General features: G+C 40.0%; 1 protein-coding gene across 1 annotated transcript in view; it reads left to right on the top strand.

Annotated features, from left to right (window-relative positions):
- DYTN (dystrotelin) overlaps positions 1–14,442 on the top strand; it is a 50,479-nt gene that overhangs the window by 15,927 nt on the left and 20,110 nt on the right. The window contains exons 6-9 of the mRNA XM_036857057.1: positions 3,358–3,429; positions 3,689–3,852; positions 8,643–8,754; positions 10,195–10,343. Of these exons, the coding sequence (XP_036712952.1) occupies positions 3,358–3,429; positions 3,689–3,852; positions 8,643–8,754; positions 10,195–10,343 (497 nt within the window). The remainder of the gene's footprint in view (positions 1–3,357; positions 3,430–3,688; positions 3,853–8,642; positions 8,755–10,194; positions 10,344–14,442) is intronic.

Genomic DNA, 14,442 nt, shown 5'->3' with positions numbered 1-14,442 from the left:
AAAGCTTCTTTAACTCTTGTACATAACTTTGTTATAGCACTTGTCAAATTTTGTTGCAATTATGTCCTAGATATATGCTTTTCCCACTAGGCTGCTTCTCAAGGGCAAGAATTTTATCTCTTTACCTTTATGGCTTGAAAAGTTCTTGATACTAAAGCCTTCAACGGTGCTTAATGGAAACATAGATGAAATGCGACCCCAAATACTCAAATAGTTGCTTTCTATCATTTCCTATTCTTTAAGAATATGCAAATGTAGTGTGGTTTTTATCCATACTAGGCAAGGGAATTTAACCTCCTTAAAGTAAATATGTTTCTTAAATATTAAAATGATGTAAAATCATGTAACCAAGCAAGATCTTCTGCAAATGGGTTAAGCAGGCTCTGGATTATCTTGTGTAGAGCGGTCACTGTCCCTCTGTGGCTTTTACCCCGATTTCAAGGATGCGTCTATTCTTCTTCAAGCCCCTGTAAAATCTCCAAACTAGGTTTTCCTCACAGTGAAGCCATAGTAATTTTCTGTCATTTTTCCCCTGGGTCTGGACCGTAGGGGAGAAAAAAAGTTCTTTTTCCTTGACCCATCTTAAGGTCTGTGACTGGGGCCCTATAAATTGGACTGGCAAAAGACAGAATTAACAAGAGAAAAACAAACCAAAGTTTATTAATGTGTATAGTGCATACACATAGGAACACCCAATGATGAGTAACTCAAAGAGGTGGATGGAACTCAGGCTTGTAAATTATTTTACAGTAAACAAAGGAAAGGGGGCTCTGGGCTTCTGGGTGGGGGGAGGCAAGTTATGAGAAGGTGACGGGAAATAGATGGTGAACAAGGGTTGTTTAGTAAGGTTTGTTATGCCGATTTAAGTCTGTGATTTCTCCATTAATAAGTGTTGTTAAGAGTCCTCCTCTTCCTGATAGGGAGGGGGAGACACTATTGGTAAAAAGAAATTTCCTTTATAAATGTAAATTTACAAAAGGAAAACCTGTGCCCTGTTTTTAGAGCTTTTTCTGCATCTACTGGTTCTCAATGGCCTTTAGTTCAAAATAATACATATGCCAAGGGCTCATATTTGGGGGTGACATATTCTGGTACCCTTCAGAACTGAGGATTCTGAACTGGGGATAATTATGATACAGGTGGGAGTGGGTAAGGAAAGAGATTATCAGACAGGGAATATGATTTAGAAAAACCTGTCCAAAATTACCTTTGCTTTGATTTGGCCTTAATAGTAATAGTTTATGTTCATATTGATTGTAATAATTAGTATTTAATGTATTCTGTAAATTCCAAATAATATGTAAGATGTTCATATTTTTTAAGTGGAGCAATGATTTTTTTTTTAATTCCTAAGGTTCAAACATCATATGTAGTTATTTAAGAGCTGTTCTGGTGGTTGCAGCAGCACATGGGCCCTGTTTTCTGCTGACTCCAGGCATATCTTAAGGAGCTACTTCCCCAATAATCCCAACATCTTAGGACTTAAGCTGCAGGGAGCCAGGGAGACTGGGAAAATCTGTCCATCCATCTGTGCAATCAGGCTTGTTATATTAAGGTGTTGAGGTGGATGTAATGAAAGAAGATGGATGGAGGGGCGTTTTCCTCCTCCTGAAATCCTGTGCTGCTTCCTCACTACTACAGCTGGCCCCAGGCTGGCTCCCCATCCAAGAGGCCCTAAAAATCTGCCCTTGTTTCAGGCTCAACTGATGTCAATGAGCTGCCGAAATGGCAGCTCCTGCAGCGCTGTCTGCCCCCCAATGCATTAGTAGGCTCCTGAGAAAGCTGTTAGGAAGGTGGAGATTTGCATAGCAAATTATCATCCTATTGACTTCCATTAAGAACACTGAGATGGGTTCCCATAGAAAATGCCAGGCCCCACCGTGGGATCCCAACCCCTCCCCCAAGAATCATAATTATCATTTCAAGTGGTGTTCTGCCTGTGCTGGCATGCTATCCAGCCACACTGCATCCTTCCTTAGAACACCTGCAAGAAATTAGTCAGATGGGCAATTAATCCACAAAATCTTTGTGCACACACTTAAAAGCCAAAAATGTAGGTTAGAACCCACTACACAAGTGAATTTTCTTTTGACTGGTGTCAGAATCACAGAGCTGGCAAGTGGGTCCTATCTGATCTATATTCCTTATTTTACAAATGAGGCTAAACCCCTTTCTCAGGGCTCAAGGACGCCATCCAAATAAATGCTCCAGTTAGCTCATCAGCACTCTCAGGCCAAAGTATGTTTAGTGAGTTATTTTTTCAGACAAAAGCCAAATAACGCATAGTACTTAGTTCAGCTGGTGATGGGGTTATTATCAATTTAAAGTACAAGCCATCTTGTCACGATTACGCAAATGTTTGTTGACTTCTGTCTGGCTAATTGTCAGCAAAGTGGCTCTAAGTGCCACTTTCCTGATTAGAAGAATGTTTATTCGAGTTGATGGACTCAGCAGGGGGGTCTTTGAAATTACTTCTGAGCTTGGGAGCAAAGCCTGCTGACAGACTATGCTGTAGAAGACATCAGATGTGAAACTGGGACCCACAACCAAATGGGCATAAATGGAGGTGACAGGTACATGTATCTGTGCATATAGATAATGTCAGGGCCAAGTCTCTGGCCATCTCGGCAGTCACAAGGGGTTCTTAGTCCCTTAGTTAAACTCCTTAATGTGACTGATTGAAAGATGGAAACCACTGAGTGAGGTGGTGTAAATCAAGCCATTGGAATACACATCAGGTCTGGGTGTGACAAAGCTTTGGGAGAACCCCTCAACAGAGTAAGGAGTCTTAGAGTGAGAGCTCAATTCTGCAGTTAATTTGCATTTGTTTGTTTGTTTGCTTGCTTGTTTTACCTTGGACAAAATATCAGATCTCAATTACTCCTTGCTTTAAACAAGGATAATGAGTGCCCTACCTCAGAAATTGGGATTTGTTTAAATGAGACGATGTGAAAGCGTTTGAAAAGGTTTCCTTAAAACTGCCCTGGACTTTAATACAGTATCGTCGTTACTTGTAATTCATAGGTGCACAAGGGCAAAGAAAGATTAAATATTTGACTGGGGTCAAAAGAAAAGAAACAGTGCAAGCCCTCCCTGTATTTCCCCCACTGCCAGACTTTCTTCTCACTCCTCCTCCTCCCAGCTCCACTTCTTCCCACTTGTTCATTCATTATCTCTATTCATACACTGCACAAAACCTACACATGTCCTATTTGCCTAGACTGAGACAGCCCATCCAGTCTCAGACACCAGATACTTGTGGCGCTATGACCGTAAGCGCCACCGCTCAGGAGTGACTGGTGGCCACCTATTTCTCCATTTCTTGATCGCTGACGTGGGGTTTCTTGCCTCTTGTAGATCCCGACTGCCATGGGGGAAAGTCGAGCTCTGTGCTCTGTGGAGAGTGCTACACGCAGCTGTTTCCAAGGGGTGAGTGCCATTCACATGTCCCTCAGACCTGGGGGGCAGACACCACTGCTGACCCATTTAAATCACAGACCTACTACTCTACACCGCATCCTAGACAACCTAATTTAGAGGTAGACTTGCCCCGACTTTGCATGCGATAAACTTCTTATGTAGAGCCGACAGAAACAGAGCCAGAAGAGAAGATGAAAATACATTTTCATCTCTACAAGAGACCAAAGTTCTGCCTAGAAACACATCTGAGTGTGCCATTGTTTTTCAGGTGTTGAGCTCAGCAATTAAAGAAGAGAAATTCCTATCTTGGTTACAATCTGAGCCTCCCATCCTCCTGTGGCTCCCGACCTGCTACCGACTGTCAGCCCCTGAAATGGTCACTCACCCTGTTCGATGTAGAATCTGCAGGAACTTCCCCATCACAGGACTGAGGTAGAGTCATTCATCACTATTACATGGACTGTCACTCTCCAAATGGGTCTGGAGTTGGAGCTGCATTTCTCCAGATTCTTTTTGTGGTCCTTCTCACACATCTAGAACTCAGTTGATTTTGGGGGGTCAATAATTTCCTGTATGAGTGATCCTGCTTAAAATAAATTTTATTTTACCTTCTATAATTAATGGAATATTAAGTTCTATGGACACATACTCTGACCGCTAGATATTTTTGTTCCTGAAGGGGAAATTTTTTTGTCTTTTGTTACCAAAAAATGCTGTTAAATACTTTGGAACCATCCATAATAATAACAATAACAATAGTTTACATTCTTTGCTTTTTTAAAAATTTTATTGAAGTATAGTTGATTTACAATGTTGTGTTAATTTCTGCTGTGCAGCAAAGTGGTTCAGTTAAACATATATATATTCTTTTTCATGTTCTTTTCCATAACAGTTTATCGCAGGATATTGACTATAGCTCTTTGTGCTATATAGTAGGACCTTGTTACATTTGTTAAATGTTGAACAAAGGTTGTGTAGTTCACATGGATCATTTCATGTAAAGCCTGTTACAACTCTGTATAAATGTGGTATTGTTATGCCTAATTTGCAGAGACACTAAATAACTTAACCTTAAGCTCACATGGTTAGCAAGTGGCAGAGGCTACCGACCGAATCCAGAGTGCCTGCTTTGCAACCGTGATGCACTGCTGCCTCCTTGTGCAGACAACTGAGAACATTCCTTGAACCCAAAGGAATGATGAGGCTTTGTGGGAGCAGCTCACGCCAGAGCTTCTCTGGCCTCGAGGAAAAGGCAGATTTGAAAGTTAGGTTTGGACATTGCAGATTCAGACCTTTCCACAGCTTTGAGGATGACAGTCAAAATCCCATATTAGGGAAAGGGTGTTGTAGTTCTCTTGTCAATAAAACAATAAAGAAGTGAAATTCGAGTTATTATTAAAGATGGGGAGAAGAGAAGGAAGCGTGCAGGTGTGGGCCAGGCAGGGGGACCACCGTGGTGGACAAACATGGGTGTAACAGGGGCTGGAGATGTGGTAGGATTGAAGAGCTGGGGCAACTTGGGAGCTCAAAACAGGTAAAAAAAGGGGGTGCCCAGGAGGGGCAGGAGGAGTGATATAAAATAGGTCTGATATAAAATAGGTCTGTTGGGTCCACTAAGAAACTGGAAATCAGGTTTTAATTTTGCTGAGAAAACGAATTGGATTTGCCGAGAATTCTGAGGACACAGTGGAACTTCACTCATGACAAACTCTTCACAAATAACTCAAGTTGAAACAATAAAACATACAAATGGTCCCAACTGTTGGAAGCCAAGTAAGCCAAAGCAAAGAAATCTGCATACTACAATGAAAAATAAACCTTTTTTTATTGGACAGTGGGCAAACATGAATATGATTTTCCATGTTATATGTATATCATACTGACTTACTCAATAAACAAGTATTATTTAAGCAGTTACTTTGCATCCTGCACTGGGTTAGGTACAGAATTCACTTTGCAGTTACATAAGATACAACTTTTACGTTGAAATATTTTTTCAAAAGCATTATGTATAACATAAAGCATGTATTATTTTTATTTTATAAAGGAGTCTCACAGAATTTGAATGACTTGCTCAGGTCACTCAAAAAAAAAACCAAAAAACCAAAAACAAAGGCAGAGGGCTAGAAGTGCCATACGTTAAGTTTTAGATTACGTCCCTATCTATTGAGAGTGAGATTAAACTTCCGCTTAGAAATGCCGCTGTGTGACCCATCCTTCCTCCTAGAAATCTAAGGCAATGTACAGTTCTCATATATGCAGACAGCTGCGTGACCTGGGCATGGCCTTTAACCTTCCTAGACCTCGGTTTCTTTGTAAGCAAGAGAAGGAGAGGTGGGTCAAATGATGACTTAGGCTTCTTTTAGCTGTAACCTTCTGAGTCTATTAGAAATTGCTTGAATGTATTACAGTTCTAACCTTAAACCTGTGTTTTTGGCTCTCGGAAAACTCCAGCAATAGCCTCAAGGCTTTTAGTTTCAGTGAGATTCATAAAGACATTTTAGAGCAGAAGTGTTTGCAGATCTGGAGGTATAGCAGGAAGAGGGCAAAGACTTGACCTCCTAAAGTAAGAGAAGCTAAAAAGACCAGAGCTTGTTCCTAAGCCAAGTGTTCAATTTTAGCAGAATGTGTCACATTTATGCTGTAATAGCCATGTAAGTTTGAAATGAAATTAGGGGAAAAAAGTTGGTTCTCTATGAGTAAAGGCATCAACAACAGACCAATCTCATTATCCACACTGCACCCTTTCTCACACACCTATCGGTAATTTCAGAGGATGGAGGAACTAAGCCAAGATTAGGGTCAGTGTATTGTCCTAACGAGTCAACTGTAACCATACAGTAATGCTAAATAAAGCAGCCAGTACAGGTGGCTCATCAAATCATCTTTATAAAAAATACTTTATGTTATAGACTTCATGTCTCCCCAGTTACGCATGCTGAATAATTTTCAAAGCTTTGTAAAAACTTTGCAAGGCCTAGAGGGCAGGGTTTACTAGCCCCATTTTCTTCATTGAAGAAACTGTCATTCATTTAATTTCATTCAACTAATGTTCTTTGAAAACCTGCGTTGTTCCAGGTATCTTCAAAACAGTGAGCTTAAGTTTCCATTTCAAGGTCACCTGGTAACAGTGGCATGTGACTCAAACGCAAGTCTCCTGCCTTGGTGGTCTATTAAGAGGGGTTAAAATAGCTGACTCTCACAATTACTGAGCCTGCGCGTCTGGAGCCTGTGCTCCGCAACAAGAGAGGCCGCGATAGTGAGAGGCCCGCGCACCGCGATGAAGAGTGGCCCCCACTTGCCACAACTAGAGAAAGCCCTCGCACAGAAACGAAGACCCAACACAGCCATAAATAAAAATAAATTAATTAATTAATTAATTTTTTTAAAAAATAGCTGGCTCTCCATTTAGATGGTATCCCTGGGCTCAAAGTCTAATGCTACCACTTACTACGTAGTTATGTAACTTTGTGCAATTGCTTAAACTCTCTTTGAATCAGTTTCTTCAAATGAGGATAATAATAAGAATGCCTTGCCTTACAGAACTTTCATGGGGATTAACTATGTCAATGCATGTCCACTGCCTGCTACATAGTAAAGGCTCAAAATTGTTTGCTACTGTGATAGCCCTTCAACACTCTGTGTTAATATCCTACCCTGGGACTAGGTGTCGGGGACGGTAGTGAACAAGGACCGTGAGAGCTGGTCTCATGGCATTTCCATCCTCCTGCTCTGCCTTCCAATGACTTTGGTGAGAAGCCCTTCTGCCATCTGGCCTCAGGAACGTTGCAAGTTTTTATTCCTCCATTCTCCACAGTTACCTGTAGGTCTGATAGGTCTGAAAAGCTCTAAACCCTTCTTCTTCACTCCAGTCTGCATTACCTTACTCCTCCTCTTCTTTCTACCTGGGATTTCCTCTACTTTAATCTCCCACCCAGCATTCTATGCCTAGCATGAGTCTCAGCTCTTCCAGAAACATTTATCAGACCATACCAGCTCCCAGGGATCTCCCCCGTCTCTCCTACAGCATGTATCTTCCATGCCTCTTACTCGGCACTTCATCACATGGCACCTAATTTTGCTAGTTAGTACCTCAAGCTTCCATATCATGTCTTTGCAGCCAGATATGAAATTTGAAGAGCATAGGAATCTTGTCATAGTTTAAGTTTTATAACTTTGAAGACCGGGGTTGAAAACTCAAATGCTATTGGGGGCAAGGCAAGTAGTATAAATGAGGGCGGTAGCCTGGGGAGGGACTGTCTTAAAGGTGTAGCTGCCCCTTGCCCTCGCCCATTGCTGCCGTTGATGGGGAAGATCCGACTTTATGCCGCATCCTCTGTAGTTGAAGAAGGGAGTTAAAATAGCAGGAAAAAAAGTAGAGATCCCTGATATTTTGCAGACAAACAATATGATCCCACTCATCCTTAAAAGTTACTAATTCATGACTATGAGGTCTCGCCAGCCCTCCCCAATATCACAACATGTTCCTTATATCACAACATGTTCCCTGAGTGCCCAGAGACACCCTTCCCTACCAGAGTGTCTCAAGATTTCCGCCTGTCCTTCTGATCACAGGAGATTTAAGATTGTAACTGTCCATAACAGAAAGTCTGCAACACTGATGTGTTAAGAAACTTGGGTGTGGTGGTCACTCAGTCTTGGCTGGTGAGGAACTCCCTCTCTTCCACATTATTCTTTCCTACATACAGATTTCTGATAAATGACACATTTATTTTAGATTCTTCATCTATGGTTTTATTTTCCCCAACACCACACAAGAATGCAGGTCCAATATCATCATATCTCACACATTTTCCAGAGAAGCTAGAATTCAAACTTCTTGGAAATCTCCCAGTTTTCTTTAAGTTGGCAATTAAATTCAAATTACCTGAATGATTTATGCAGCTACACAAATGTGGCTGCAGACTTAAGGGTCTATCCTAAAGGTTGTAGCACATAATACCCTGCATATAAAAGACACTTGGTATTTGGGGGGCGGGGTGGAGAGGATGAATCAGGCCTCTATATGATAGTTTGTTGACAAAACTATATTAATTTAATGTCATGTTATAAAAATGCCAACAAAAGAAGACAACTTTATACTCACTCGCTAGCTCAGACACCTCCTGTATATTTCAGGATGCTCATTCTCCACCTGAATAATACTTTCTTTGCTCACCTACTAGTAGTGATGTAAGTCACACTTCCATTTTAATTGGCAGATACCGCTGTCTGAAATGTCTCAACTTTGACATCTGTCAGGTGTGTTTCTTATCTGGTCTTCAGAGCAAGTCCCACCAGAAGTCTCATCCTGTGATTGAGAACTGCATCCAGGTAACATCTAATGCCATGTACCAAACCAAACTATTCATGAATCTTATCAGTGAAAACTACAGCAATTAAAAAACTTTTCCTCCTGGAAAACTACAGGTTCTGCTCCTTTCATACATATAATATTTAAGATTAAGGAAGTGGCAAACTCAACCTTAAATATCTCTCAATATACATATACTTTCTTTACACTGTAGATTTTAATAAACCTTTTGAGGATAAGAAAAGGCCAGAGTCTAATCTGAAGCCATTGACTGCTACTGTGTACTAGAAAATATCTGAGCATTAAGAGGGGAGAGGCATTGGAAATGGATACAGATTAAAAAGAAAAAGCTCTGGTTTGGTAAACTGCTGCATCAAGGCCTCTAGTTGCTAGTACATTTCGGGAATTTTCTTTTTTAACATGTCTTTTCCTGAGCACTAAAATTCAAGTAATTTTTTCCTTAGGAAAAACAAAAGAGAAAGATTTCTATCTCAGTTTTGACTGGAAAAGTGTAAAACTAAGACTTCATAGCTGACTTTCAAATTTTTTTTAAAGAAAATTATAATACTCAGCAAGAGAATTCAGCTCTTGCTAAGAAGAAAGAGAAATAGGATAATTTTAAAGCAGAGAGCATTTCAATTTTTCCAGAAGGAACACTCTCTTTTCATCACTGAGTATGAATCAGTTTCTCCATGCAGATGGCCTCATCCCCAAATTTCACAATAGTGAAAAATATTGATTAATTACCTTTACTGAGGACAGTTTTCCCCTGATTCTCTCTTTACCATGAATGGTCCACAAAAGTCAAGTGCCTCAATCTTGCCAACTAATTTTCAGTGGATATTGCTTTACTAAATTTTATTAACCCAGATCCTCAGATTATTGGCCTATGATCCTCTTGTTTCTAAAAGTCTGGGGAGAAATAGGGCTTATCGATATTAGACTGACACCATGTGGTCATTTTTTTAATTACACTTTAGATTTCAAGGGTTGAATACTTTTAATTAAAGGTCTCGTTGTTTTGTTTCCTTTTGCCTTACATGTGGGGTGGACTTCAGGTGGTCTGAGAATCCACTGATATTTTATACAAGACTAAATGTATGAGGATTTTTCTGGAAATAAATTCTCAGAGGAATCCTCCAAATTAGTAACCACAGGCTTAGTCCTCTTTCGTACCTTCTTCTAGCTTTAAAATTCCCCATTCCTGGGTTGCTCTAAGGGAGAGGAGTGTTTGCAGAAGTTGGGGGGTATTTAATTTGGAAACATATACTATATGTATGTGTATAGAGAGAGGATGTGAAGAAATTCAGGTAGTAAGGAAGTAAGATGATTTTTCTGTGGACATAACGGTACGTGAAATAATTTCAGAAACTTCCCTGGCAGCCAATCCACCCAAGTAAGGAAAGAAGACCACTTTAAGACTGATCTGACGCCCTTTGTTCTGTTGGCTATTCCAGCAGATGTCAGCAAAAGAAAATACAAAACTCTTCCTCAGGACCCTCAGAAACAACCTGCTCCAAGGGCGCTGTAGGAGGAAAGAAGCTGCGAGAAGGCAGTGGCTGCTGGACCAGGTGAATCCAAGAGGTGTGGCTAACCATGCAGAGGCCAGGTGAGTGTCTCCGAGTGACAGTCGCGCAGGTTGGCAGCCCAGAGCCTGGGTACTGGGTTATGCAGCCAGCAAGCAAGGGAGGGGTAAAGATGCTGTTCCCCTCTAGAAACGACCTCTAATTTTAAAGTAGAACGCGAGACAAAAATACCTTTAAGTGGCCCATCCGATCATTTAGAGTTATCCCAACTAAAGACCTCAGACAGACACAGAAGATTTTTAATATTAGAGTATTTGAATAACTTTCTCCAACATCTTTTTTTGTTGTTGTGTTACTTTTGAAAGCCTAATTCAGAATTAATACTTATTTTTTAAAAAAGGAAAAGAAAGGCACATTCCATCACTCACAGGTGAGTGTTATTCACATTTCAGTATTACCAGATCAGGAATTATGCTATAGATACAACTTGTCATCCTTTTCTCCATTTACATTAAATGGAGAGCATTTTCCCTGTCATTAGCTTCCAAAATATCATTTCAATGACCTCACTCTTATCCTTATAAGGAAGTGCCATAATTCACAAGCAATCCCTTAACATTTTGGTTATTTTCAAATTTTGCCCCCCACCAAAATTCTGTAGTCAACATCCCTACACACGCATTTTCTTATATTTTATTAAGATGAATTCTCTCAAGTAAAACCATTGCATCAAAAGTTGTGAATTTTGTTAATCCTCAAAATTCAGAATGCCAAACTACGCTCCAGAGGGTTATCTCAAAGGATATCCCAGCACCACTGGTATCTGACATCACCCATCACATACCTGAGCACCAGCCTAAAGATGACTTTTTAAAAGTCTTCATGACCTTAACTGCTGAAGTAACTACTTCTTTTTTTTTTTTTAAGATCAAATTTATAGAGAGAGTGTTTTGCTTATTTCTTTTAAATTTTATTTATTTATTTATTTATGGCTGTGTTGGGTCTTCGTTTCTGTGCGAGGGCTTTCTCTAGTTGTGGCAAGTGGGGGCCACTCTTCATCGCAGTGCGCCGGCCTCTCACTATCGCGGCCTCTCTTGTTGCGGAGCACAGGCTCCAGACGCTCAGGCTCAGTAATCGTGGCTCACGGGCCCAGCTGCTCCGCGGCATGTGAGATCTTCCGGGACCAGGGCTCGAACCCGTGTGCCCTGCATTGGCAGGCGGATTCTTAACCACTGCGCCACCAGGAAAGCCCCACTACTTCTTTATAATTTAAAATTTCAGAAGATAAAGGAAAGAGGTACTGTTTCCATGGGCTTATTATCATCAGACTTTTGGGAGAAAAAAAACCCAGAATAATTCATTCACTCTTATTTTATCTACCAGAAGTATTAAGAATAGATCACTTTAATCAAATTGGTATTTATTTATTAATTTCTTTTGTAATTCCCTAAACTTTTCTCAGACATCTACCAGCATATTTCTATCTCGATCCCAGACCCTATTTCTGTGGTCATTTTGTCACTTTTTACAGTTTGGTATAATTTAATGTATTTGTACAGCTCTTTAAAGGGAAAAAATACATGTTGACTTCGCATTAGATGCCATGCCTTATACCTGTACCACATTTTCCTAGCAGGTGGTTATCAATGTATTTTTTTAAAATTTTTGACTGCATTGGGTCTTCGTTGCTGCGCGTGGGCTTTTCTCTAGTTGCGGCGAGCGGGGGCTACTCTTCGGTGCGCGGGCTTCTCATCGCGGTGGCTTCTCTTGCTGCAGAGCACGGGCTCTAGGCACGCTGGCTTCAGTAGTTGTAGCACGTGGGCTCAGTAGTTGTGGCTCGCGGGCTCTAGAGCACAGGCTCAGTAGTTGCGGCGCACGGGCTTAGTTGCTCCGCGGCATGTGGGATGTTCCCGGACCAGGGCTCGAACCCGTGTCCCCTCCATTGTCAGGCGGATTCTTAACCACTGTGCCACCAGGGAAGCCCCAATGTATTCTTTTTTTTTTTTTTTTTTTTCCAATGTATTCTTAAAGTTAGAGAATTTGGATATCATCTTCATGTATAGCTTTAATAGAGTACAAATAATTTAAATTTAAAAATAGAAACAAAGACATCAGATGCCAATTCATCTGTCTTCTTCAAGCCATTTATTTCACCTTTCCCTGACAGAGTGACAGTAAACTAGGACAATTAATCAGCGGAGTTTATTGAATACTTGAGATCTTGTCTAAATTCCTCCATTCTCATAGTTAGAACACAAAGATCCATGCTCTTATGTGCATTTCTTTTGGCCACAGAAGCCTGACTGATCTTTTACAAATTCAAAATATGATGGCATTCCTCACGCACTCATTTTTCCCAAACTTCTGTGCCTTAAACCCCTCCATTAGCTTCCCATTGTTTTTAAGCTAAAAACTAAAAGTTGTAAGGTGACTTAGAAAACTCCTGCATGTTTGAGCTACCCTGGGAACCTCTCCAGCGTCATCTCCCCACCAACCTCTGTGCTCCAGCCCTGATTCCTCCCTCCTCCCCATAAGACTAAGCCAGATCCCCCAACTCTTAAGACGTAAACCTTTAGTTTAAAGAATTCATATTCCTAGACCACTTCTCTGTAATGACTTGACGCCTACCTCCTAAATACTTGCAAAAGTTCTGCTCAAATGTCATCTCATCCTTAAGGCCTTTCCTGACCACCCATTTATCATTTTAGCCCCTGTCCCCACTCTGGCACTCCCAATCCTCCTCCCTTGCTTTATTTTTCTTCAAAGCACTTCATCAGCATCTGACGTTATACAAATTTCACTTTTATTTAAAAATTTTTTTTCGATAATGTAAGCTCCATCGGGGGAGGAAACTTTTATTGTTTCCAGTTGTATTTCCAGAATCTGTAAAAATGTCTGAATATGATAAATGCTCAATAAGTGTTTGTTGAATGACTGACGGACCGAGTAATAAAATGGATGGATGCATGATGGAGCGATTAATGGATTGATCGATAAAGTGGGTCTTTTAGAATGGGGTATGAAAGTGACTCAAGGAGTAATTACCCAGTGTTGGAAGACATTAGTGAAGTTTGAACCTGGGACAGAGAGACACAGAAGTCTTGTTCTCAGCCAACTCTGTGTGTGGCCTCGGGGACTGTTTTTAAGACTTGGTTTCTTCACCTGATAATAGGGATAACCTGTCCTTCTTATTCCCAGAGTAATATTTGTGGAGACAAGATGAGGAAAGGGAATTGCAAGTCCTACGCAAAACTAAACGTTCTTTAAATGTTGGTGTGTTATATTCTGTTCACCAGAGTACAATTGAGTTGTTCACCAAAGTATAATTCTAATGTAATAATTTCCACTTTAGCCTAGATACTGATGAATTAAAAAGTTCTGATTAGTGATTGGTCAAGGAGAAATTAATGTGGAATATTACTATTTTACATTGTGATAATAGGCAAAATCATATCCTTGCTATCTATTAAGTTGGCACATTGGTACTGACCATCTTCTAAGAGATTCATGGTTATTGCCAAATGGTAATATTGAATTCATTCATTGATTCAGCAAACATTCTTCATCCTAATAAGCCTCCTTCCTTTTAATGTGGATTCCATGCAATAGTTTACACTGATAATATTTTCACTTACAAAAACATAACTGAAATCCAGGTACCAGATATCACCACTATTATGATATATTTTGGGACATTCTTACAAATATACTAAAAAAGAATATAAAAACTGTGAAAAAGATCACAGAAAATTACTTCCATTTGCAGCTAATATGATTGTGAATCCCCAAGAAACCACAAGTAACTCTAGCAAAAACTAGTAGAATTAATTGGTTTTGAGTGGTGGAAAATAAAATATGTATGCACAAATAGCTCTTCACTATATCAGCAATAGCTAGATAGAAATTTTATAAAAATCCCATTTACAATACCTGTAAAATTATTTTTAAAAGAAACTAGAAAAAACTTAACAAAAAAGATACAAAACCCATATAAGGAAAGCTGTAATATTTGATTGAATATACAGAAAATAAGACCTGAGCAAAAGGGAGAAACATACCAAATTCCTAAAAGAGAAGACACTAACATAACAATGTACGCGATTCAAAAATTAACCTTAAAATCAGTACTCGCGATGCTTCTTTGGTCACTTGCAGAAATGCACAGAGTGGCAAAAAAATGTG

The sequence above is a fragment of the Balaenoptera musculus genome, chromosome 7, assembly GCF_009873245.2.
Source record: "Balaenoptera musculus isolate JJ_BM4_2016_0621 chromosome 7, mBalMus1.pri.v3, whole genome shotgun sequence".
In the NCBI taxonomy this organism is placed as follows: Eukaryota; Metazoa; Chordata; class Mammalia; order Artiodactyla; family Balaenopteridae; genus Balaenoptera; species Balaenoptera musculus.
The sequence above is the reverse complement of the archived record's forward strand: the minus strand, read 5'-3'. Positions and strand labels throughout refer to the sequence as shown.